The 26381-nt window shown below is 45.5% G+C and overlaps 7 protein-coding genes across 7 annotated transcripts; 4 read left to right on the top strand and 3 right to left on the bottom strand.

Annotated features, from left to right (window-relative positions):
- Nucleotides 1-34: 34 nt before the first annotated feature.
- Nucleotides 35-8699, top strand: CLUP02_05149 (uncharacterized protein; the record flags this gene model as incomplete). Its single annotated transcript, XM_049284158.1, has 5 exons — nucleotides 35-256; nucleotides 8153-8199; nucleotides 8283-8431; nucleotides 8505-8586; nucleotides 8669-8699. The coding sequence occupies 5 exons, from the start codon at nucleotides 35-37 to the stop codon at nucleotides 8697-8699; spliced, it is 531 nt and encodes a 176-aa protein (XP_049141301.1).
- A 45-nt stretch (nucleotides 8700-8744) lies between these two features.
- CLUP02_05148 (uncharacterized protein) lies at nucleotides 8745-10583 on the top strand (the record flags this gene model as incomplete). Its single annotated transcript, XM_049284157.1, has 1 exon — nucleotides 8745-10583. One exon carries the CDS (start codon nucleotides 8745-8747, stop codon nucleotides 10581-10583), a length of 1839 nt encoding a protein of 612 aa, XP_049141300.1.
- A 321-nt stretch (nucleotides 10584-10904) lies between these two features.
- CLUP02_05147 (uncharacterized protein) lies at nucleotides 10905-13208 on the bottom strand (the record flags this gene model as incomplete). The annotated part of the gene is made up of 3 exons (XM_049284156.1): nucleotides 10905-10996; nucleotides 11055-12317; nucleotides 12803-13208. 3 exons carry the CDS (start codon nucleotides 13206-13208, stop codon nucleotides 10905-10907), a joined length of 1761 nt encoding a protein of 586 aa, XP_049141299.1.
- A 1025-nt stretch (nucleotides 13209-14233) lies between these two features.
- Nucleotides 14234-19028, top strand: CLUP02_05146 (tetratricopeptide; the record flags this gene model as incomplete). The annotated part of the gene is made up of 12 exons (XM_049284155.1): nucleotides 14234-14264; nucleotides 14489-14692; nucleotides 14750-15232; nucleotides 15297-15345; nucleotides 15419-15559; nucleotides 15644-15681; nucleotides 15782-16046; nucleotides 16115-16216; nucleotides 16284-16346; nucleotides 16394-17373; nucleotides 17422-18534; nucleotides 18589-19028. 12 exons carry the CDS (start codon nucleotides 14234-14236, stop codon nucleotides 19026-19028), a joined length of 3909 nt encoding a protein of 1302 aa, XP_049141298.1.
- A 460-nt stretch (nucleotides 19029-19488) lies between these two features.
- On the bottom strand, nucleotides 19489-20736 carry CLUP02_05145 (anthranilate phosphoribosyltransferase; the record flags this gene model as incomplete). Its single annotated transcript, XM_049284154.1, has 1 exon — nucleotides 19489-20736. The coding sequence occupies one exon, from the start codon at nucleotides 20734-20736 to the stop codon at nucleotides 19489-19491; it is 1248 nt and encodes a 415-aa protein (XP_049141297.1).
- Nucleotides 20737-23079: 2343 nt separating this feature from the next.
- On the top strand, nucleotides 23080-24904 carry CLUP02_05144 (diacylglycerol kinase catalytic domain-containing protein; the record flags this gene model as incomplete). The annotated part of the gene is made up of 3 exons (XM_049284153.1): nucleotides 23080-23248; nucleotides 23438-24456; nucleotides 24551-24904. 3 exons carry the CDS (start codon nucleotides 23080-23082, stop codon nucleotides 24902-24904), a joined length of 1542 nt encoding a protein of 513 aa, XP_049141296.1.
- A 470-nt stretch (nucleotides 24905-25374) lies between these two features.
- Nucleotides 25375-26229, bottom strand: CLUP02_05143 (nucleolar protein,Nop52; the record flags this gene model as incomplete). The annotated part of the gene is made up of 2 exons (XM_049284152.1): nucleotides 25375-26063; nucleotides 26178-26229. The coding sequence occupies 2 exons, from the start codon at nucleotides 26227-26229 to the stop codon at nucleotides 25375-25377; spliced, it is 741 nt and encodes a 246-aa protein (XP_049141295.1).
- Between the last annotated feature and the right edge of the window lie 152 nt (nucleotides 26230-26381).

Genomic DNA, 26381 nt, shown 5'->3' with positions numbered 1-26381 from the left:
ACTCAAACTACACGTCATTCAATAAGCTTTCACCATGTTTCCATCCTCGATTTCTTCTTTAGCTGTTCTTAGCACCGCCATTTTGACGGCTCACGCCGCTCCGATGCCGGCATCATGTCGTGCGACATCAAGTACTCTGGCCGGCATGGGCATGTGCTTCGAGCCCTCTGTGGGGTGCAACCCAGGCCAGAGGTTCGGAGAGTACATTGCGAGGAACATCCGGCACGAAAAGGGCATCTGCACGACGACAGTTGAGGTGAGTTGACTCTTAGACTTAGTATCGGATAGAACGCTAAGTCGTGGGACAGTTCACTTGCTATACAAAGTGAGGTGTTCACTAGGAGGATGACAGTTGTTACGTAATAGGGATAGTAATCGCACCTTACAAAGTGCCCGTCACGTACTAAATCACGTATCTATCTTAAATATTATATATATAGACCTTTTCTTTTTATTTATTTCTATTTTAATAATTAAGCTGCTTTTATTATACTCCGTATACCTATTATTATATACTATAACTTATAATAGTTATAAGCCTAGCTCTTAATTAAAACCCTATACTACGATAACGTACTTATTAATATAATTCTTATAATCTCTTTAAAATAACTAACTTACTTATACTTACTTTAACCTAAGCTAAATTAATAAGCCGTAATAACTAGATTAAATAGTTTAATATACTTCGCGCTATAAATAAGGGTATTAAAGTTTAGAAATACGTCGATTTAAACGCTCTAAAATCTAATATATTCCTTAACCCCTCTATAACGCTTATTTTACCCTTTAAATTTAAATAATTAGTAATAACCCGTAATAAAAAAGAATTACGAGCTTACTAAGCCTATTATAAGGCGTTTAAGAATAACTAAAAAAATTAAGAAATCCTTTATTAATAGCTTTTAAATATAATTCTTAATACGAACTTTTTAACTTCTTTAAGTACGAGTAACTTATAGGACTAAGCTAGGTTTCTTTTTATAAAGCTAGTTATATTACTTATTTTATATAAATAAATCTATTTTTATATTATATTTATAAAAAGGATTTATATACTTAAGAATATTTAAAAATAATAAGAGCTTGATACTAAATATAAATAACTTATAGTTTATAAACGTAATATTATTAATATATATATTAAAGTCCTCGCTTAATAATTAGTAAAATTAGTGAACGCTATATTATATAAATACGTATTTTAAAAAATTATTAAAAACGGTACTAAGTTTAGTATATAGCGAATCGTTAAATATTTAAAATAGGAATTTATACCCCCTAAACTAATAATAAGGAATGCGGTTTAAGAGGAATATTAATAAGCTTTTAATAAAATAAAAACTAGAATTAACCCCTAATACTAATATAAGGAGTAGTAGTTTACTTATTTTTAAACTAAAACGTATAATATTTTAAAAATTAATAAAAAGATCGCCGTACTTAGCTTTTTAGTTATAGTTGAGTTAAGACTTAATTTTATATAAGGCTAACGTATATATAAGACTTTTAATAAATTAATAGTTTTTAAAACATATATAAGGACCCTTAAGGAGATTATATATATATTTAGTTTAGTAATTTAGGACGTATATACTAAACGACTTTTAAGTTAAAGAGGGGCTTATTTTATTTTTACTAAACGCTTTAACTTAATTAATAACGTAAATAATAAGGGTAACGTTATATATTTTTATAATTACGTATATTTATAGCGCCTTATAGCGTATTAAAAATTAAAATAGGTACTTATAAACTAAAACGCTAATAAGTTATTAATACGAATATTAAAGAGCTATATAAAAAAAGTCCTTATTATTATTAAATTAAATAAATAAAAATTACTTTATAATAAGCTTAAAAAAGCTAATTAGCTAAAGAACGATAGAACCCCTAAAAACCTAGGTTTTTAAAAAGATTCTCTAACTAACTTATAGCGAGCTTATTAATGAACTAGGACGAGGGCTACGTAATTACTATACTTATAAAGAGTTAGGACTTAGAAATAAACGTAATTTTTAATACTTTTATAAGTAGCACTTACCCTCTTTTTTAAAATATAATAATAAATAGTTATAAAATAATATATTTAGTTAATAATAAGAGCCTATTTAAACCCAAGAGTTACGTATTATTAAGTAATAAAAACTATATTAAATTAAGAACTACTATATTACTTATTACTATACGTAGTATTTATATTATAAAGGGCGTCCTAAACGGACCTAAGGGAAAGGGAACTTACGATTTAAAGCTTTAGAACGTCGCTTATATTAAGGGATTTTATATGAATATAATTTTAAAAACTTTACTAAATAAAAGCGCACTTTAGTACTATAGTTTAGATTATATTTTATAATAAAAAACGCTTTATAAAAATATTATTAAAAAGTAGCTTATTTAAAAAAATAATCTAGTTTTTTTCGAATATAAGCTCCTCTAATCCTATCTTTTTTTTATAAACCTTAAGCGTATTTTATAAAGCCTAGCTAATATTATATTATTAATTAATTATAAAAAATTCCGTCGCTTGTATTAACGTACTTATAAGAGGTTTAATAGTACGCTCTTTTAGTACTTTAAAATAGGTTATTTTAGACCTAATACTCTTTATTAATTACTATATAAGACTCGAAGTATATATATTAAACTTTTATTATAAGTTAAGTATAAAGTATATATATTATCCGAAGCTAAAATAGTAATCTTAAGAAAACTACTCTTAAAAAGAGCTTTATAACTATAGTACTATATATATTAAGATCTCTTCTATTTCGAACTATCTTTTAATAAATAATAATATATATTTATAACTTCTAACGAATATAATAAGTAGCTTAGGGGGTTCTTTTTAAAAATTAAAATAAAAAAGAAAGTACTTTTTATATTATAGAGCCTCGAGGTAGTAATTTATTATTAAAAAAGGACTCTAATTTACTTTTTTAAAAGTAATAATAAGACCGCCCTCCTAATTATAAACGTTAAACGCGTATATAAAACATAGTATAATAAGCTAGGAATTAAAATAGAACTTTTATTTTTATATATAAAAGAACCCGTAAATAACGCTAAAAGAGTAAGTTAACTCGTAATTACTAAAGCTTATAAAATGCGCCTTTTTATAAACTTCCTTACGAATCTATAGGACGAAATAATACTAATAATAATTTTTATTTATAATATTACTTTATAAAAGGCTAATAAAAGAGATTTACTTATTATAATAAAAATTAACTAATAAAAGTAGTATTAATATTAATAATAAACGGGTTACTAAGTATAGGATTCTAAACTAATTACCCTATATCTTAATAGCTTTTATATATAGCTATTAAGTATACCCTCTTTATAAGAATCGTAAAAGGGGTATATATTAAAAAGAGTTTAAAATACTTTTTTATAAGTATATAGGATACTTAGTTAGATATATACTAGAAATATATAACTTATATAGGGTCTAAGTACCCGCACTTAAGTAAGTATTTATTATAAAAAATATTAAGTTTAATAAAAAAGTTTTTTATAATCCTATATATAAGGAATAAGCTATTATAAGTAAATAAGTAAATTTAATAATCTAAGAGATATAAGAACTTTTTAATACTAATAATAAGTTAGTTCGAGTACTGAGGGAAGTAGATCTAGACTTTAGAAATACTAATACTTAAAATAACTCTATAGTTAAGGATAGTATTATTATTAGATTTTTAATTATTTAGGACGCTAAGTAACTAATAAACGTACTCTAAGGTGCGGTTAATAAGGCTAAAGAGGCTAATATAATCTTATTATTATTATTAACCCCTAAAATAACCCCCTTATATAAGCTTAGAAATAGGGATAAAAAAAGGAATATAATAACTAAGTTATAAATAGCTTTACGTAGTTTATAATCCTTTTTACGAGCGCTTATATATATTATAGAAATTCTTAAGTTTTCAATTCTTAATAGCTCTTAATAAAATACTGAAATACGTAGTAAATAAAGTATTAATCGTAAAGAAATAATTCTTAATACTAAAATTAACGTTAATAAGGAACCCTTATAATAAACCTCTATTATTATATAAAAATAGAGTTTATAAAAACCGCTTTATTAAGTACTAAGTAAAGCTCCGTTAGGTCCTAGATATTTAAACCGGGCCTATAAACTTTTATAACGTTTTAATAATAATATCTTTATAACGCTCTTATATTTAAATATAAGAGACGGTAATTATTATAACCGTCTCTAGGATTACTTTTCTTTTACTTTTATATTTAATTAATAAAAAACTATAAAAAAAAGTAATATAGGATATATAATACTCTATTAAATAATAAAAAGAGTAGTTTATAAGACCTACTTAAAGCGCTCTAAAAGAATTTAGAAACCACGACTTATTAAAATTAATTTCTAAAGCTTATTAAAAAAGTTTAGTAATATTAAATATCTCTTATTATAACTATAAAAGTTACTTAGGGATATTATAAATATAAAAATAAAAAAGCTAAGGGATATTAGTATATAAAAAGAGGTTAACTATAATCCTAAATAAGGGATCTTATTTTTATTAAAGTAAGTATATACTTATAAATACGACGTTAATAACGAGGTTAGCGAAGTAAAAGTATATATATATATATAAGGGGGAATATATAACTACTTAACCCCTTATAAAATACGTACGCTTTAATACTTATTATAAAAGCCTTTAAGCTTATAATAATAATAACTACTTAATTCGACCTTAAAATAGACTAATATAATATTATTAACGTATTTTTTAACGCGCCTCTTAAAAGCGAGAAGTTAGTAATTATTAAACTCTTAAAGGGATATAAAGTTATTAATAAAATAAATAAACTCTAATACGCTTTATATAGCCTCTAAAACTTACTAATTCTCTAATTTTAAACTTTTATTTTTATACTCTATAATATAAATATAATATATAGCTACGAAGAGATCTATATTTACTAAACTATAAATAAAAAAGTAATATTAGTGTTTTATATTAATAGCTTTATTATTTTATATTATTAAGACGATTAAAAGGCGGCTTAGGGGATTATTAATAATATAAAAGAATATATTAACCTTAAGGAGAATAGACCGATTAATTACTTTCTTAAAGTATAGATTTTATAAAACCGTACTACTCGTAAGGTTTATTTTATTTATAATATATATATTAAGCGAGTTATTAAGCGCTTTAACTTTATAAATTTATTATATTTAGCTACCCCTTTTCTTTAAGAAGAGTTTAAACTAAACGAGGGGTAAGTAATAAAAAAGGAAATAAGAAGCTACTAAGAGAAGGTTAGGAATATACTTTATATAACTATTATAATTAAACTAGACGTTATTTTTATTTGTTTATAACTATTATAGTTCCTAACTAACCTAAGCGCAACTTATATTAAAATAATTAACTATTATATTTAATATTTCTATATAATAAAATATCTTATACTCTATTACGGTAGTATATTAAGTACGTAATTATTATTTTTAATTAAAAATATTAGCTTTATAAATAACGAGGTAATACGACGATTATCTTAAGGATATATAATATTCTTTTTTAATAACTTAATTTAATAGAAATTAGTACGCTAAGTAATAGTTATAACGTTAACTACCGAAGCTAAGCTTTTTTATTTTAAAAAAACTATAAAAAAGACTATAGCTCTAAAGCGCTTTTTTAAGGATATTACCCTTAACTTAAGAAAAATATAGTTAATTAATTACGATAATTAGTAAACGATTTAACTTATTATAGGGGAAAGAGAAAGAATAGCTACTTAACTTTACTATATTAATATATAAAATATATAGCTAAAATAAGAGTACGCTAAAAGTAGCTTCGAAGTTACTTATATATTAATAAAAAATATATTAATAAATAGACTTATTAAAAACCTTTTATAAGCTAAGTTTAAATATTTTTATATACTTTTTAACTTTTATAATACGTAAGAAGCTATTATAAATAGCTAAAATAATTAAAAATAATTAATTTAAGCTATATTTAAAAAAACTTAATACCTAAAAATAAATAATAAATAGAACTTAAAGTACGGCCCGGAGGCCTAAAATAAATAAAATAAAAACCTTTTATAACCCGAAGGCTTAAACTTTTAAAATAACCTTATTTTATAAAGTATATATATATAAAAATAAGACCTAGGCTTATACTTATTATTTAAACTCTTAGTTTATAAAGTATACGATTATTAAGAATATAGTGTTATTAAAGAGGAGGGTTAGTATATATACTAAAAAACGTATTTTATATACCTCGAAGTTTATAAAATTAAGAGTAATAAGGGTAGCGGGGGGCGCGGGAGTTAAAATAATTATTAAGTTAATAACTTAAAATATAAAAGTAGATAATATAATAAGAAGTTAGTTATAAACAACTATAATAAGTATAAAAAAGGACTAGGGGCGCGCGTTAAAAAAGTTCTCTATATAAAAGCCGATATAGTTTTTATATATCTTCTAATTATTATATATTTAGTAAACGATATTACGGAGCTTAATAATATTTTATTAAAATTATAATTAAAACTACGCTTCTTAATAATAAAAAAGGATAATATATTTATAAAAAAAGAAATACTATTTATAATAGCCTTAATAAGGGCCTAGGCTATTAGTTATAAAATAATTAGTATATTAATATACCCTTTAGCTAAATAGTTATTAAAATAATATATATACTAGCTATTATTTCTTATAAAATAATAACTACTATCCTTAGGGTCGGTATATTAAAAAGCTATTTTAAAATAAAATAAATATTAAATCTCCCGTTCTTTAAGAGCCTCTCTCTTAAGCTTTTTAAGAACTAAGTATATATTAAATAGGCTTAGAATAGTAAAAAGAACTATATTTATTATAGGGGGTATTTTAACTTTTTAGCATTCTTTTTTACTTTTTATTACCTTTTTAAAAAGAGCTAGCTTTACGTTTTTTAAACCTTAAAATAATATTAAATATAAACTCTTAAAATAATAAGTATATAATATACCCTTTTTAAAGGGCTTATTATTTAAATTAGTCTTATTTTTATTTTTAAACTCTAAAGGGGGATAAGTAAAAGCTTATTAAAGCTCTTATTATTATTATTTACTTTATTATTACTTTTATTATAATTATTAAAAAGAGCCTCGAACTTAATAAAGTCCTCGGTATTTTAATTAATAGTTTTAATATCTTCTTAACTAAGGAGGGAGAGCTTAGTAACTAAGCCTTAATAAATAAATAAGAAGTTATAAAAGGGGATAATAACTTAGAGGGGCTCGTTAATATTATTATTTATTTAAACTTTTAATAAATTATATAATATATATATAAAAAGTATTATAGAAATTGTATAAAACTTATTATTATTTTTAAATATATTAAATATTTATATTTAAAATAAAATTAGTAAACAATTTAATAATATAGGCGCGTATATATAATAAACGGGGGTATTTATAATAATTATAAAAAGTTAAAAAGAAAAAGAAAAATAATAGCTAAGTAACGTTACGAAAATTTAGATATATATAAGGCGGCTAAGTAGCCTTGCCCTTAGTAATTTATATATTAAAAATAATAAAATATACGCTATTCTAAATTAGGATTTTATTTATTTTAAATAAAGGGATATATTTATAATAAACGTAGTTTAAAAGACGCGTATTTCTTATACTTATTTTTTATTTATTTATATTTAACTAAATTAGGCCTTTATAAGGGTATTCAGAGATTTTATTTTAAGTATAATAGCTCCTTAGTAATAGTAATTAGGGGGTATGTTACGTAATAAGGATAGTAATTATATTTTATAAAGTACCCGTTATGTACTAAATTACGTGTCTATCTTAGATATTATATATATAGACCTTTTCTTTTTATCTATTTCTACTTTAATAATTAAGCTACTTTTACTATACTCCGTATGCCTATTACTACGTGCTATAACTCGTAATAACAGTACTACTTTAATAGTACTGTTTGATGCAAGTATAATCTCTAGGGAAATCATGTACTGGTACGAGAGACCATTCAAGTGATACGGATGTACACACATTTGCTTGGGAATTTATTGAGGATGAATCAATTTCATCTCACTTTAAGTTACTACTTGACATCCATCACATTCGTCCGGCATAGCCCATAGCAGCTGTGGTGCCTGCGTCACTACGGGAAAGTCATAACCAGTAATGAGATACTTCGACTTACGTGGCGCAATAGCATAAGTAGCGTCATTCATCACAATCTCTCGCCTGCTGTTGTCCTCTAGCTCTAACAAGGAGGCAACCTTTGGAGTGATAGAATTTTTGATGAAGCATTTGGTCAGGGTTGCCAATAATGCGTGGGTAGAACGCCACAAAACGCATATTTCCATTTCCATGTTCAATGACTTTGGTCGTCCTCTTATCGCGATGCAGTGTGATCCGTGTTCATTGGCTCTGCAGCCTCTGAACCCTGCTTGGTGGCGGCGATGCCCTGCTTCAGCTTCTAGCTCTATGCACCGGCGGTAAGGCGCATCCGGCGCGTGCCGTCAGCGCCTGTGGCGTGGGGTCAGCTCCCGCGGCTTCGCTTTCGTACGACCCTCCTTGATGGTATGTCAATCATGATATAGGTGCCGCGAGTTCCCATAATCTTAAGGACGACTCTCCTAGACAGGTCCAAGACCCAGCCTGAAAACTCCAACTAAAGCTTGCAAACATGCAATCTGCTATAACCACATCCACCCACGCTCATGATCTCCGCCGTCGCAGCCTATCCCCTCCTCTCACCTCCCTTCGCAGCAGCGGCCCCTCCCTCGTCCACGACTAACTGGGCTCCCGAACCAAACGGTCGCGGCACCTTTGGCCTGATCTGCTCCTGCGTGCTCACCCTCACGATATGCGTCTGGACGGCCCTCCACCTCAACGTCCCCGCCGCGCGCTCCACCCTTCGGAGCCGGTCGTTGGAGCGGACAAAGTGGGTCCTCTACGGCATCTTCGCGCCGGAGCTCGTGGTCGCCACGGCGGCGGCTCAGTATATTGTGGCAAGATGGCTCAAGAAAGAGATTGAAAAGGATGCTGCGGATCGGAAAGGGAGTACAGGTGCAGATGGAACACCTGCCGATAGGGAGGAGACGAGGACGTTTTCGAGGCATACGTGGGACATGACGCAGTGTTTTTACGCCGTGATGGGAGGGTTCGTCGTCAATATGCCTTCTGCCGAGGTCGAGACGGTGCTCAGGAGAGTAACGGTCACGCCGGAGGGTATCAGGCTCTTATCCTTCGTCGGAAAGCTGCCGCAGATTCACGAGTCGCAGATCCAGGATAAGAGCAAGGCGGACTGGATGGCCAAGTCGCTGGTGTGCATACAGGCCGGCTGGATGGTCGCCCAAGTCATCGGCCGCCTCATGAAGAAAATGCCCGTCTCGCTACTCGAGATCAACACCTGCGGACACGTTGCTTGTGCTGCTATGCTTTATTTGCTATGGTGGAGCAAGCCCCTGGATGTGCTCGATCCCACTGTCCTGGACGAGGGGAACGAGGATGCCATGGCGTTGATGATGTTCTGCTCGTCGATGAGCGCTGTTAACGGCGTAACTGAGATCCGGTGCTTCATGTACATACCGCCCGAAGACGTGGGCACGGAAGGGGCCAGAAAGGAGAACAAGGACAAGATTCTCATCACGACCCACCTGTCCATCGGCTCACCTGGCACCAGGGAGCCCTCTAGGTTTCTCGGCTTCGACGTCAGTAACCTTCGTCCCTTCTCGTCGCCTGTGGACGTCGACATTCAGTGGAAAAGAGTATCCCGAACCGCATACATGTACCACATCGACCAGGCGAAACCGACGGTGTCCCCGGAATGCCAGCAGATATACTTCGCTTCACCTTATACTCAGCTCAATCTCCGGCATGGTACGATCTATTGTCGAAGACTCTTTGCAGATGTACAGAGACACGAGAAACCTCACATGCCCGTCAACCCAGGACGATTGGCACAAGCTGCGTCAGCCGCAGATTCTCTCTGGGCAGAATGCATTTCCCGGCCGACGTATGCTCAATTCTACTTCACCTCCGTGCCGACCGTTGGCGTGTTTCTCGGCGAGACGGATTACCTCGTCCCTTACATAGTCAACTTCCCGTCCATGTCGAACCTCGGGCTAGGCCAAGTCAACATCCACCGCGACGTCCTGCGGTCGGTCCTCGCTCTGACGGCAGCAGCGTACGGCGGGCTTCACCTTGCGGGCTGGCTCGACCACTTTCCGACGACGATTGAGCGGACTCTCTGGCTGGCTGCGTCTTTGGTGATTACATCCTCGGGCGTGGTGCTGTGGATCTTCTTCCTCGCTCGACAGGTTTGGCCGCGGTTTGATATGTTCATTTCTGGTGCGGCGCCGGGGGCGCAACTGGCAGGAGCGACGTACCAAAAACCGTGGATGAAGACAGCAAAGTCGTTTGTTCTTTGTTTTGTCCTGTTGCTGTTTGTTGTGGCGAGGGTTTTCTTGGTCATTGAGGCGTTCATCAATCTGCGCGAGGCTCCTGCGTCGTTGTATGAGACCCCGGAGTGGTCTGATTTCTTTCCGCATTTCTAGTGGAAGAGGTGATGAATATTTGAAATTCGCACGCTGTGATTCTAATATCGTTTCCTAGTCTTAGACCAAGTCGCATAATTCAGATGGCAGGAAGAGATGGTAAACATTGTATTGGAATAGGAAAACGGCGTGTGGGCCAGTAGTGATGATCACATCGCGTTGACAAAACGCCTACGTGCAATCGTGGGGTATCTTCTGATATCAATATAGATCTTCGGTCAACATAGGAAATGCACTGCTAGTGGGCAGCAAAGGTGGAAGCAAAGGGAGTATCTGCGCATCAAGTTTTGAACTTCCACCCCTCAATAAGTCGCGCAAGTTTCATGTGACCTTTCTGTCTAGCGAGGCCTGCAGCAGTACCTTGGCGATACTTCGCTTTCGTTTTATAGTCTTGAAGAGACTCGAAGACGGCGCTGGCATGAACCAACCTCGCGCCATTTTGTAACAACAGCTTCACTGTCGTATACTGACCCTTGACAGCCGCATAATGTAGCGGTGTTGCGCCGTGATGATCGCGCTCACGAACATCTAATCCAAGTTCTATCAGAAGCTTGATCATTGCGGGATGCGCTGTGGCGAAGAACATCAGGTTCGCCCCTGACATTGATCGAGCTCTGAGGTACGCCCCGGCGGCGAGGAGAAGTCGCACAGTGTCGAGGTGCCCTGCCCTTGCGGCAGCGAAGAGTGGGGTGAACCCTGGCCAGGTCCTAGTATCGAGGTCGACGCCCGTACTGATCATCGTCGCAAGCACGTCGTTCTGTCCGTAGTGGGCTGCAAGATGTAGCGGCGTCATGCTGGAGTTTCGCAACAATGGGGTTGTGAGGTCTGCACCACCTCGGATGAGAGCGACTGCAATTCGCGTGTTGCCGGCTTTGAGAGCTTGGCATATGATTCTCTCTGCTCCAGGAGCGGAGTGGTCTACCTCAGCACCGACCTCGATCAGAAATTGAGCAGCCTCGAAGCATCCCAAGTGCATCGCGATGGTGAGAGGCGTCTCTCCATGTTCTGTCGTTGGGTCAATCTGTGATCCAGCTTTAAAGAGAAGTTGCAGCACCTCGACTCGATTCTTATGGGCTGCCATGTGCATGGGTAGGTACCCCTCGCTACCGGTAGCATCAAAATTGGCACCACGAGAGAGGAGAAGCTTCATGGTGCGTAAGTCCCCGGCTGAGGCAGCCGCGAGCAACGGAAAGTTACCCTTCGAGCTCGGCAAGTTAACGTCGGCCCCGGCCCCTATCAGCACCTCAGCGATATCCGGACAAGCTGTAGATATTGCGTACGTCAAGGCGGTGTGCTCATTGACACGTCGGTCGAGGTAGGCGCCCTGATCTGATAGGAACTCCGTCATCGGGCTGCTTCTCATAGATATGGCGACATGGAGCGCTGTTCTGCCATTTTGTAGCCGGGCTTCCAGGTCCGCACCATATTCGAGAAGCTTTTCGATAGCGTTGAAGCGGTAATTTTGAACAGCCGCTATAAGAGGCGTTCGTGTTCCCAAATCCCTGCGGTCAACCTCGCCCCCAGCGCGGATGAGCACCTCTAAGGTGTCATCGTCTTTGGCTGACATGGCGGCGTAGTGGACTGGCGAGCACCCCAGCGTATCGACGGCATTCACATCTGCACCGAGTTCGCACAATAGTGAGACGACCTTCTCGGAGTATCCATACTTGATTGTCGTGATCAAGATTGTGTCGCCCTCGTCTCCTCTACTCTCGAGATCTGCTCCGGCGATAGCTATGAAAGTTACTAGAGATGGAATTTGGCGATTCAAAGCTCGACGAAGAGGACAAAGTTTCGAGCCAAAGCGAGGCGCATTCGGATCGATGCGCTGTAACAGGAGCTTTACCACGGCGGCTACGTCTCCACGATCGATTGCATCGTGTAAGTCTTTCGTTGTTCTCATGCTCTGCTTGTATAGTATGCCCGGCGGTGGCCTGAGTCTCTTCAAAGCCGAACGAACTTCGAAGGAATCATTGACGGGGGTGGTTTCTGCCTCTGGCCTTGGTCGCGGACCGATGGTAGATAGACGCAGTCGACTACCTTTGTTGAGTACTGCCGGGCTGATCGCACAATCCCATGACACTAGGCGGGATGAGTGCATGAATGTGGAGTGGTTTTTGGATGTCACATGTTCGCTGTCTTGGTGAGCAACGTCCGCGCAACTGGTCCGAGTTTGACATACCTTGGAACACAATTAAGAAGAAATGTAAGAGATTGACGGTTGGTCTTGAGCTGGCGTTGAATTTGCCTGAGAGAGTCTTCGTTCCAAATGATGGTAATTTGTCCCGAGGACATGTCGACAGCACTATCGCTCGTCGCCGGGCGAATTCGCGTACTGTAGAAGTCGAGAGACGACAAGTCTGTGTTGATCGAGTCCAAGGCATCCTGGCAGGATTGGTCGAGAAGGACTGGATCGAAAACGAGGGTTTCCGGTATCGTTTCGCGCAGGTACTTGAATCGTCGGAGAGCATCTGTCACGGCGCGACATTCTTTGGCGAGATCAGACAGCGTCACCGGTGCCGTATTGAGGCTATTGGCAACAGTACTGTACCGATCGGTAAGAAGCTGTGATGTGCGTATCAGGTCGGCCAGGCTGGTGCCGGACTGGCGTCCCGGGGAGTCCATGACCGGTCACCTTAGCAGGTGGACATTTCTATGCGGATTTCCATCAAGATCGGAGAACAGACCCGTCGGTGTTCGAAGTCGGGAGGAAATGCCCTCTTTTAGGTTGGATCAGAAGAGGGATGATGGGGAAACATGTCGCGGGGCCAGGGAACCCAATCTGGCAACGGCCCATTCCTTCAGCAAACCAGTACCAAACGGTTCGCGCCCGATACGGTATTTGGGGCGATGCTAGCCAGGGGAGACTATTGAGTGCAATTTGGCGAGATGAAGAACAGGCGAGCCCAGAAATCCGGGAGCTTGTCAGGGCATGGTGGTCACGCTAGGACAACGACCCCTCGGGAAGATTGTTCAAGAATCGCATCATTGAGGACGGATAGAATGTAGGTTGGTTGGAACCACGAAAACACGAAAGTCGAAACACGCCAGGCTCATTGCTTGAGGCGGTTATATTGAGATCAGCCGGGAGATGATGGCCGGCTCGTCATGGAGGTGGAAACAGCACTTGATTCCCACGGCTCCATATTGGTAGGGTTGCAAAGGACAAACCTTGACATGCGCTAGACGTGGGTAGGGATAACTGCATCGTCGTCCGTGTGTTTCCCAGGGGTCTGGATGGCATCCGTGGGTTGATTCACCTTGAAGCCAGAAGACGCGGTTGACACTTGTCAGAAAGCACCGTGGCGAATCCAAGACTGATTTCGCGGGGTTGAAGATTGCTATTTATTGCGTGGCTTCTCGAACTATCGAAATCTGACAGGGCGCTAAAGAGCAATGTCTGCGTGGCTTTGAAGCAGAATGTCTTGACTCTTGGTGCTGGGTCTGAGCGGGCACACGTGGGCGGGAGGTCGAGAAGTGGGAGTCTGGGAGAGACAGAGAGACACAGAGACAAACCAACGACGAAGAAAGTTGATCCCTGAATTCCCACATACCTACCTGGAAGCTTGGACCATATCGTGTTGTGGATACGTTTCCGTGAAGCTCAGGCCATCCGTTCCGCGCCGAGGATCTTCCGCTATGACTCCACCATGACCGGCCTGAATGATTCGATGATTCGAGGTGGGTCTTCAAACGTAGAAATGATTGGCCTATCACCGGCACCCAGTCGGAGCTCTTCCAAAGTTCCCGTCCTCAGGAATACGTACCCCTAGATGTCCCCAAGCTTCCACTCAAGCTTACTGCGTAGGTACCTACGGCTTTCCGTCGACGTAATCGAGTTTGCGGTGGTCACCACATAATAACCAAGTCTTTGGAGATTTTTGATCCCTATACGTGCTGAGCAGGGACGCCTGGAATCGCTATCCTCCGAACCAAGCGTATCTTCACAACAATATCCACGCTGGCGAACATACTCTGGAAGAAAGAGTCGTCATCCGCGACGACCGGCGCAGTCCCCTCCAACCCCCCGACTGGCGACATCATGACCCAACCGCCGGCCCAACCCCATCTTACACCACAGTTCTGCTTCTCGACAGGAGCTCTGAGGGGTAAGCTGGACCATGTTCGTGAACTGCTAGATGATCGACACTAATGTGCTTCTGAAGACTTTCTAAGGCTGTCTCGTGCCACGGTCGACGACTCCATCACTCAAAACCTCAATGCGCTTGTAACACCCGCGCGAGCCGGCTTCGACCCTACCTCGACCTCACAACGAACACCGCGTTCCTTCCCTCGACAGATAGACCCGCAAGCATGTCAGAACTTCAAGGACCAGGTGCTCTTCCCGACATGGCATGCGCGAGCTGAAGTCCTGCACTATTGCGGAGTGGTTGCGACAAGTCCAGACCCAGACGACCCGGAGGTTCTGTTACGGCAGATTGAGGCTGCAAAGGACAAGGAACGAGTTGTCAACGAACGCTTGGATCCATACTCTGGACGGTTCTTCCCTCGTGAGCCTCGGACGGAGCAACTCGCGATGCTTATTCGGCAGGAGAAGGGCGTGGAGAACATTGTGCGGACAAGAACGTGGGATATGGTCAAACAGCGATGCGGGGAGTCGGCTAATTCGTGGGAGGAGGCTCTTGCGGGTTGGCGCTCAAGAGCTGCTGGGAAAGTCGATGGCTTGTAGGCCCTAGACTGCATCCTTCTCAGCGGCTGTACCAGTATTGTATAAATGTCCACCACGTATTGTACCAACCTTGTAACATAACGCCACATGAATAACGATAGATATAAACAAAATAAACACCAAAGTAATATCAAGCCATTTGAAGCTCGGCCGAGAAAGAAAATATGTTAGAGCAGCAAAGGCCGCAGAGAACGAGAACTCTGGCGCTCCATGACCCTGAAGATCATAGGAACTCTGGGTGCTTCGAGGCATCTCGTCATGTCCCAGACTTTAAGCATAGGGAAGCGTCATGTTCTAGCTTTTCATGATCATTCACTTGGCAACGGTGGGCATTCATAGATCAGTTGTGTTGGTGAGATTTGTCCAACAGGAAGTTTACCATGAATCCTGCGGTCTTTCATGGAGGTTGTCAGTTTTCTAGTCTTCTTCAACTATTCAATGCGTCACGAATCATGGCATGCATCAGTATTGTAAGGGAACACGGAGATGTACACAATCCCTTTTCCAGGGCCTTGGTTGACCGTCCCCCACCAAAACGGCGGATTGGCCGTCACTGAGCGGGACGTGCGCAGAGCATGCGTCCACTGGTGGTGCGATTTTGATGCGGTGAAAACGGACCTAATGGGACCGGACTCATTTTGCCCCGCCAAAAGCCCGCCGTCCCGCCAAACGGTGAGGCCCAGTTATGGTACGGACACCGTGGTGGCGGTCGCTGCAGGGCGAAGACGGCGCACTGAGCCCCAAGGAGGGCAGCCAGCTCAGCCTTGGAACATGTGTGTGGCCAGAGTCTTCCATCCAGAATCCCACCCGTTTACGTCGAAACCTTTGTGAATACTTGCAGCTCCGTCCGTGGACTCGCACACGACCAATCTTCGACTTTCCACCCCACGCCCTCGAAAAGATACGAGTCCTCGGTCCCCGACACAACCGACCTCTACTCTTTGTATCTTGTCCGTCCTCTGCTTTTATTCCTAGCCAGTAGCTCGGTTCCGTCACACGGCTGCAGCTAGCTACCCCTCCTTGACCTCCGAGGACCCCTCCAGACACACTGCTGCGGACCAGCCTTCCGAAGAGTTTGCATCTCTAGCGACTTTTTGGGATAGTCTCAGCCTTCCAAAAGTCGCTTCCTCCTCGACGACTCGGTCTCCTTTTCTTCGCAGTGCCGGCGATTCGATCCCCGGCCCAATACCGATCCGATGCCGCAACCTCTTAATTCGAAAGAGGCTTCCCTCTTTCGCGCCGTCATCCGCGCCTATGAGGACAAGCAGTACAAGCGCGGTCTCAAGTCCGCCGACCTCATCCTCAAGAAGAACCCCAAACATGGCGACACAATGGCCATGAAGGCCCTGATCATGAATGCGCAGGGTAAGACAGAGGAGGCTTTTGCTCTGGGCAAGGAGGCTTTGACGGTGGACATGAAGTCGCACATCTGCTGGCATGTCTACGGTCTGCTGTACCGCGCCAACAAGAACTTCGAGGAGGCTATCAAGGCGTACAAGTTCGCTCTGAAGCTCGAGCCCGAGTCAACGCAGATCCAGCGCGATCTTGCCATTCTTCAGGTGCAGATGCGCGATTATGCCGGATACATCTCAAGCCGCACTGCCATGCTGCAGGCCCGTCCCCAGCTGCGCCAGAGCTGGACTGCGCTGGCTATCGCTCACCACTTGTCAGGTGACCTGTCCGCCGCCGAGAACGTCCTTACCACCTACGAGGGAACGCTCAAGTCCACGCCCTCCCGTAGCGACTACGAGAACTCCGAAGCCGTCATGTACAAGAACACCATCATTGCCGAGCAGGGCGACTACCAGAGAGCCCTCGAGCATCTTGAGAGTGCCGCTAAGCATAACCTTGATAGGCTCGAGTATTTGGAGCTGCGCGCCAAGTACCTGGTCAAGCTGGGCAAGAAGGAGGAGGCTATTGCCGCATGGCAGGCTCTTGTTGAGCGCAACGCTGACCGTCCTGCTTACTTTGAGGGTCTGGAAAGCGCCCACGCCTTTTCTGACAGTGATGCGGCTGCTAGAAAGGAGATTTACGAGAAGTACGCCAAGAAGTTCCCCCGCTCAGATGCTCCTCGCCGCCTACCCCTGAACTTCTTGTCTGGTAAGTGTTCGTTCATGTCTTTGTACTCACAGGTGCTAACTCGGGCAGGTGACGACTTCAGTGCTGCGGCAAAGGAGTACTTGACGCTCATGTTCAACAAGGGTGTTCCGTCGACTTTCGCTAACCTGAAGCACTTGTACTCCGACTCTGCCAAGAAGGAGGCCCTCGAAGCCCTCGCCCAGGACTACCTCAAGTCGAGCTCAAACACGGAAGCAACCAACGGCGATCGCTCAAAGGGAGAGGCCGCAGCTCTGTACTTCCTTGCCCAACACTACAATTACCACCTCAGCCGCGATCTCACGAAGGCTCACGAGTACGTCGACAAGGCTATCGAGAAGGTCCCCGACAGCGTCGACTTCACCATGACCAAGGCTAGGATATGGAAGCACCAGGGCAACCTCCAAAAGGCATCTGAGACTATGGACAAGGCACGCACTTTGGATACCCGCGATCGTTACATCAACACCAAGGCAGCCAAGTATCAGCTGCGCAATAACGAGACTGAGCAGGCGTTGAAGACTGTGGGCCTCTTTACTAGGGCGGACACCGTCGGTGGCCCTCTCGCGGATCTCCTGGATATGCAATGCGTCTGGTTCCTTACCGAGGATGGTGAGGCGTATGCTCGCCAGGGTGATGATGCCTTGGCCCTCAAGCGCTTCCACACGGTTCACAACATCTTCGACGTCTGGCAAGAAGACCAGTTCGATTTCCACAGCTTTTCCCTGAGAAAGGGCCAGATTCGTGCCTACGTAGATATGGTCCGTTGGGAGGACCACCTTAGAGACCACCCCTTCTACTCACGAGCCGCTTTGGACGCCGTCGCCATTTACCTCAGGAGAGCCGACCGCCCCGCAGCGAACGGCGTCAACGGTGACGCAAACGGCGATGATGCCTCTGAGAGAAAGAAGGCTGCGAAGAAGGCCAAGAAGGAGCAACAGCGCCTGGAGAGGGAGGCGGCCGATCGTGCGGCGAAGCAAGATCCTAATAAGGGCAAGCCCGCCAGCGAAGAGCCCAAGAAGAAGGACGAGGACCCTCTCGGTCTGAAGCTTTTGGAGGCCGAGCCCCTCAGCGCGGCGATGCGATTCGTCACCCCTCTTCTGCAATTCAGCCCGCAAAACATCAACGCCCAATTCGCCGGTTTCGATGTTTATCTGCGCCGAAGTAAGTTTGACCATGGCGACACTACCCTTTTGAATAGTACTAACAAGTTTACAGAGAAGTACGTTCTTGCGCTGCGTTCTCTCAACGCCGCCCGCGCACTTGATGCTTCGCATCCCGGTGTCCACGAGCGCGTTGTCGAGTTTGCTCACGTTGTACGCCCGGCACTCGAGAGCTTGCCCGCAAAGGTGCAAGAACTAATCAAGTCCGAGTTCACTCCCCCTGCCGGTGACTTGAAGAAGTACAACGAAGAGTTCCTCTCGGACAACAAGGCCAAGCCCACTCACATCGTCGCGGCCCTCAAGACACGGAGAGTGCTTGGAGAGGACAGCGCCAAGGCCGAGGCCGACCTTGCGAACGTCGTCAAGGCTCCCGATGCCACCTTTGAGCTTGCCACTGAGGTGTACAACCTCTTGAAGGCGTGGAGGAGCACTGAGGCGGAGACACTCAAGAAGGAGGCGCACGCGAGGTGGCCTGAAGTAAGCCTCTTTGCCTAGGAGCGCAAGCCCCCGCCTTTGTCGCCAATTCGGAGGATATGGAACCAGCTCAGGCGGAAATAAAGGCAGGGTTGCCGGTTTCAATATTGCGATTTGTGCAGCCAGATACCCGAACAGTGGGAAAGCGTTTCCAAACGGTAATGGGCGGATTTGTTCCCTCGGTGATTTGGAAGCCAAGGCTGGGTAAAGGGCCGGGCTATGGACGCGTGCTTCGTTGCGGCATTTGTCGAAATGAAGGACATAGTTGCATCATCAAAAGTTGTGATAGAAGAGAGAAGGCCACAAAAAAAGCGTACGAGACTCTAGATTTCGTCTGAGCAGCAGCAACTTTTTTTTTGCGTGATGCATTTCGTGTTGAGGCCGTGATGTTCCATTTCCTTGCTTTCCTTTTTGTCTTGGCTGACCCCTGTCATCACACTTTTTGGTCCTCATGGTCTAGCACTCTTTATCTACACAACCTCTACTGACTGAAGCCGTTCGTGACGTCGACGAACGCCTTCCACTGCTTCCAGGCCTCACCGCTCTTGACAGCCCAGCGCGCCCTCCGCACACCCTCCTTCCAGCGACCTCCGCCAGGGCCCCTTTCGGTAATCACCTGGCCGTCGTCGCCGGGGCCCATGTTGCTCGTCTCGGCCTCGCAGATACCCGACGTGACAAACAGCGTCGCGGCGTTCATCAGCACAAACTCGAGAATGGGGTCGTCGTCAGCCATCTCACCCGCCAGTATCCTCCTCAGAATCTCGGCATTCTCGGCCGGCTCTTTACCGGGGGATACGGTGTTGAGGGGGTGCGTTCCCAAGCCGAAATCGCTGGGCTGCACCTTGAAGTGATCCGCTACCACTTCACCGTCCGCCGCCTCACTGAGTCTCCAGACCAGCGTCGGACCCGCGCAGCTGACTTCGTCCAGCTCCTCCTCGCCGCAAATGATCATGGCCTTTTTCGAACCGCTAATCTTGAGGGCCTCGAGGAAGACGGGGCCGAGCTCCTTCCTCGCTACACCGATGACACGGGCCTCGAGGATATCCTCGACGGGGTTCGCCAAGGGACCGAGGAGGTTGAAGATTGTCCTCCAGGGGAGTTCTTTGCGGATGGGCGCGACGTAGCGCATGCCCGGGTGGAAGACGGGGGCGAAGAGGAAGCCGTAGTTTGTGGCGGCGTAGACTTGTGAGATTGTCTCTGGGGAGACGGCCATGAGGACGGGCGGGCGGGGCTGCATGTTGTTGACGAGGTCCGCGGAGCCGGACTTTGAGGTGCTGGCGCGGTTGCCGTGCTTGGCCACCAAGAGGAGGGAGGAGGCGAGGATGGAGGCGGTGGTGCTGATGTTGAATGTGTTGTGGGCGTCGCCTCCCGTGCCGACGATGTCGCACAGTCCGCCGGCGTAGGTGCCCGCGCCGAGAGCCTTTTGCTTGACCACGCGAGAGAGATCGTCAAAGTCGACCTTTGCGGCGGCGCGGCGCATGTAGTGTGCGGAGCGGGCCATTACGTCGGCGCGGCGGTCGAGGTTGGTGAAGTGCAGGGCGATGAGGAGGGAGGCGGCCTGGGTGTCGGAGACCTGGTGGGTGAAGAAGTGGGAGATGGCCTCGGCGATCTCGTCGGCGCTCACGGCGAGGCCGGCGTCCGGGACGGGCCAGAGTTTCTTGAGCAGCGGTTTGATGTCGATGAGCGGGAGGGCGGCGTCGGACCCCGCGACCGGAGGTTGTGAGGCCATGGCGGGGTTGATTTATTGTGAGGACTTTGGTTTTGTTACTGGATTTTGACAAGTTGGGATGTTGAAGATTGCTGTGATAAGGTCAGATGAGATCAATTGACTTGCATAGGGGTGTCCTTACTTATGAATTGAGTCACTGAGAGAGCAATGGGATGTGAGTCAAAGAGGCCCTTGAACAATGAGAGGTTGTTCAATGTGAGAACCCAAAGTCAATCAATGTGAGCAATCCGCTATCTGGAGCGGTGCCGAGGTACGTACTGGGTATCTTCCTGCTAATTGAGCGAAAGAGGGTACGGCCCACAGCTGATTGGTCAACTATTGCCTGATTTAGACGACGCGGGGGAAGCTCATTGGGTGTGCGTTCAACTGGGCTACAGTGCTGTCGCCAATAAGGGAATCTCCGCTCCCGCTACGTTGGAGGGGAAGTATGTACGTACCTGGTAGAGTATGGGTAAAGTGGAAGCTTAGGTAAGGCAGGGGGAAGTTGTACTGTATTATCCGCAATTTAATAGGCATTTTGGTAGAATTTGGTGATGACGGACGATGAATGCCATTCTCTTTACGCGTAGGTTTTCGATACGTGCCCGGCGTGGAGGGTTGGAATTCACCATCGCGCGGATTGCGGTACGTACTTACTCATGTCTGACTTGCCTGACTAAAAAGCAATAAAGGCATTGTACGGCTGTACTCCGTACCCCTGTTTGCTTTCTGTTGTCTGCCCAGTCAAGCTTGCGTCTTCTCTCTCCTTCTTATCGAATTACTTTCGGCCAAAGCAATGCAAAGAGGCGTTTGGACTTGCAGCATGAGGAACGCGCAGCCCGCTCGCCCATCGTCTGATGAATGATCACCAAGGCATACGACTTTCTCTTGCAACGCACGACCACTGTTTCCGCCCTGGATTGAGGAACCATGACATCAGCAGCTTTATACCAGTTGCTTCCAGAGAACGAAACGAACGCCAGCGCAGCCAAGGCGGGAGAGTCGGGCATCGCGCAAGCTGTTCCGCCGGTGTCCTACAGTCGTCCGGTACCTGACAGACTGACAGTGAGTGGTCGGCTTACTCACACCACCAAGACGAATGGACAGACGTGTCGCATTGTTGGCGTCCATTTCCCCTCAAGCCACTCCTAGATAAGGTGTTTGGTCCGGCCCTGGCCTGCTGTACCTACCTCGATTGGGATGTCTACATCACCTCCAGTCACCTGTCCAGCCCGACCTTACGGGGAGTTACACCCCGACTTTACGGGGAGTTTCATCCCCAAAGGCACCTCACATGCCAACCTCACAATGCCTCCCAAACCCGAACATCTCGGTTTCCATCGACGCCCTCTCCTCGAATGGTTGCATCTATCCGTACCTACGGTTGCATCACGAGTGTGATGTGCGTCCGGGGGAGCACCTCCGCCGTGGTCAGGCGGCCGCTACGGGCGCCGCGGGCCCCTGGGTAACGACTTCGGTACCTAAAGTGCTAAGTACCTTAACTCGTGGCCAGCTACAGCGCGCATCCGTGCCATGCAATTCTCATGGTGCCAGGTTCCTTGGTGTTGCGCGTGCTTGCTTACCTTATCGTATTTCTGCTATCAATGCCCACCACATTAGGGAGGTACATGAGATGCAACGTAGGTATGGTTGAAAAGCAAGTAGTGCCCTATCCGAACCAAGTGCAACTGAAGTTCAATCTCCGATTCATCCGTGCTGCCGCTGCCGGTGGGTGACCGTGCCATCCTTCCTGCAGCAGCAGAACAGCGCCGGCTTGGGTGTTTTGTACTCTGTAACTTTCTTTCCTGTTGCTTGTCGCTCGTTGCTCCCCCCTGGGTATCGCTTCAATTCTCTGCTTGGACCTACAGCTCCTCAGTAAAGGTACCTTACTGCATACACCAGCACAACTAGCACCAAAGTTCGATTTCCCTTCCTGGACTTCAATCCTCTCCCTCGTCGACGACGGGCCTCGGGACGTGCTCTTAGCCTTCGACTAACCCAACTCCCTTTCAACTATTCCTATTCCGCTTGCGCCAACGCCTCTCTTCCCAAGTTCCTCCTACGGCTTGGTACAACAGCGCAGTAATAATTCACCTTTATTCTCTTCTTCTCTTCTCTTCCCTCCCGTAACCCCCGGGAGCTCGTGACCACTCCATCAACAGCAGCCGTTGTAGCGTCCGTTACCAACAACTAGTCAACGACTGACTACCATGTCTCGTCGCGACATCTGCTAGTACTGATCGATCTCCTTTTGCATCTTCATCACCTTCGCTCGCCTATAACTCTGTCTCTCGCCTGACGTGAACGGCCTGTTCCGCCAGCTTCTGCTCGTCTGTCGCTTCTTCAACCCTTGCACACTTCGCGATGGCCACCCTCGCAGGGGAACACAATACGGCCCCGAACGGGACCGAGTCCATCTCCGAGTCTTCCCAGTCCTACGGCAAGCCCGCCTCTAGAAACGGCCCACCAGAGACGATCAAGGTCGACGGCAACAAGTCTTTGACTCAAACCTCGGAGAATCTCCTTCTGAATGGTGTGTGGGAACCTGCAATATACCTACCTTGTGGCGATGCGCTCGGGTAGCTGACCCCTTTTCAAAGACCCAACAGCGAACAAAGCCAACCGGACTTGCGGTTTTGCTGGGTTTGGCGCATCAGGTCCGTTGTCATTGACCTCCGTGGCCCCCATTCCCAGCTTGCTAACACTGGTCCGCAAAATGCAGCACCCTCGACGCAAACCGTCCCCTTGTACAACGTCCTCTGGGCCGACCAGACGGGAGACACCCTCACAATCGACTACGCGAAACAAGCCGGCAAGCAACGAGTACAGGCAGCGAAATGGACTTTTACGGTTAACGACACGGAGAGCCCGGATGTCAAGTCCTGGATCGATACCCTCATGAGAAAGGCATATGGCCCGGCGAAACTATGCAAGAGAGCAAAGGTCTTGGTTAACCCGCATGCCGGACCGGGAGGCGCGGAAAAGAAGTGGCGCGTAGACGTCGAGCCTCTGTTCAAGGCGGCGCGCATGCCCATGGACGTGGAGCACACCACCTACTCGGGCCAAGCTCTTGAAATAGCGCGGGAAGTCGACGTGGACGCGTTCGACACGATTGTCACCTGCTCTGGTGATGGTTTGGCCCACGAGGTATTCAATGGTCTGGGTCAGCGGCCCGATGCGTCGCAAGCGCTACACAAGATTGCTGTCTCGCACATTCCCTGCGGCTCGGGCAATGCGATGAGCTGCAATCTCTACGACTCGTATCGACCGTCGATCTGCGCTCTTGCCATCATCAAGGGAGTTGAGACCCCAATGGATCTGGTCAGCATCACACAGGGCGACCGACGCACCCTCAGTTTCTTGAGTCAGGCCCTTGGCGTAGTGGCCGAGAGCGACCTGGCTACCGAGCACTTGCGGTGGATGGGCGGCGCGCGCTTCACCTGGGGCTTCTTGGTCAGAATATTCGAAAAGAAGTGCTACCCCTGCGACTTGGCTGTCAAGGTCGAGATCGAGGACAAAGCGGGCGTCAAGAAGCACTACAAGGAGTACATGCGCAGCGCGTCGGTAACACATTCGGGCGCCAGCGAGCCTCCGAGAGCGGAGAATGCTGATGCTGTTTCGAGTCCTTTCGGTGACCAGGAGGGACTGCCGCCTTTGAGATTCGGCACCATCAACGATGCTCTGCCAGACGGATGGGAACTGATACCCCATGACAAGATGGGCAACTTTTATTGCGGAAATGTAAGTACACTGCCTCACCTTTCTTGGTGTCTGACTGGACATGCCCGCCTCTTGGATATTGTCCCCCGAAAGAACTACGTACTGACCACCCCAGATGGCATACATGGCCGCCGACGCCAACTTCTTCGCCGCTGCTCTCGCCAATGACGGTCTGATGGACCTTGTCTGCATCGACGGAGACATGTCAGTCGGCGCCCAACTGAGCATGCTAATGTCTGTGGAGAATGGAAAATTCTTTGACAACTCTTTGGTATCGTACCGCAAGATTTCCGCCTACAGAATCATTCCAAAGAACCAGAAAGACGGCTACATCAGCATCGACGGTGAAAAGGTGCCCTTTGAGCCCTTCCAGGCCGAGATTCACCACGGTCTGGGCAGGGTCATTTCGAAGCGTGGCAAGTACGAAGCCCCAGGTCCCTTGGGCTGGGAGAAGATGTCCCTACCCTAAGAGATCGCCCCAGATCTGCGCAGTGAAGGGAGACGAAATGGTGTCACCGGCTGTGATTGAGGTCGAGACGGCCAACCAAGACATGGCACAACGGCCTTTTGGCCGCAAACGAAGGAAGCGGAAGCGGAGTAGGGAGCAGTGATTTGTTTCTTCAAAAGTCGAGATACCCAGATAGAACAAGACGAAGACGGGAAGAGTACAGCCATCGTCGGGCCGGGCTGGAAGAGCAGGCGGCCAGGATGGCAAAAAGGGCAGCCATTGGATATCACTGTATACTATAGAGTACAGCGTTGCACATAATACCTGATTTCTCTTTTTGGTTCCCACCACCGCTTCCCATGGAACAGAAACCCACGCGGAATCCTTCCATCAAAAATGACATGCCTCCCTTTCTTTTTGTAAAATCCAACCAACGCCGTGTTCACCATCCCATGCAAAGACACGAAGCCAAGGGGAGTGCTAAACCCCCTCTATTGATCGTCAATGCCGCCCCATTCATCATCATCCCCATCTGCCGCCTCCGCCTCCTCGGTAGCCGTGTTCTCCGTCCACGGCAGCCTCTCGTCCTCAACCACGACCGCGGCCTTGGCTCGCACAGTCTTGACGGGTGACTTCCTCAACGGCTCAACAAGCTGGCTCAGCTTCTTGGCAAACGCCACCGCCTTGGCGTCCTTCTCCTCGAGCATCTCCAACCGATCCAGCTCGTCAACCCAGATATCAAGCCCGTGGAGCCTTAGCCCGATCGGCACCTTTCTCAAGTCGCCCTCGAGCTCAAACGGCCACTCGCCGTACACCTTCAGCAACGCATCCACCCTCGCTTCCTGGTACTCGCCCTCCTTGACCCACTGAAGTCCCGAAGTAAACGTGCGTCTGACGAGGAGGAGGAACTTCTCCATGCGGAGGACGTCGATGTCCGTCCACTGCTTGGAGAGGATCTCCCAGAAGGCGGCGAGCCAGGTGGGCACGTCGTCGTTGCGGAGGCAGGCTGTCAGGCCGGCGAGCTCGGAGGCGAGGTTTTGTTGCGGGATGGGGCGGTCGCACATCCACATTGCGTAGAAGAGGCCCTTCCAGAGCTTGAGGGCTTCGAGGTGGGAGAGGGCGCGGTGGGAGCCGAGGAAGGTTTGGAGGGAGGTCAGGGCTTGGGTTCGGAGTTTGCGGTCTAGGGGGGCACGAGGGAGTCAGTTGAAGTTGCTCTGGGGGTTTGGCCTGGAAGATTGGGAGGTTCGCGACGGCAGGTTCGGGACCGAAGATTGCGATGCGACGGGGGACGAACCGCTGGAGGCCAGGTTCCTGATGAACGGCATGTTCTGTTCTTGAGACGCCATCTTGGCTGAGTTTGTGGGGTGGCTGAGCCGGGGGAGGGTAGCTCAATTGCGAGTGTCGCGGGTTCTTGGAGTTGCGACGGGTAGGACTGTCGTTCTATGCACCGTCGGCGATGGGACTTGCGAGGCAGGGTGGGATGGGTTTCTCGAATAAA

This window comes from Colletotrichum lupini, chromosome 3 (assembly GCF_023278565.1).
Source record: "Colletotrichum lupini chromosome 3, complete sequence".
Classification (NCBI taxonomy): Eukaryota; Fungi; Ascomycota; class Sordariomycetes; order Glomerellales; family Glomerellaceae; genus Colletotrichum; species Colletotrichum lupini.
Note: the sequence above shows the minus strand (reverse complement) of the source record. Positions and strands in the feature narration are given on the sequence as shown.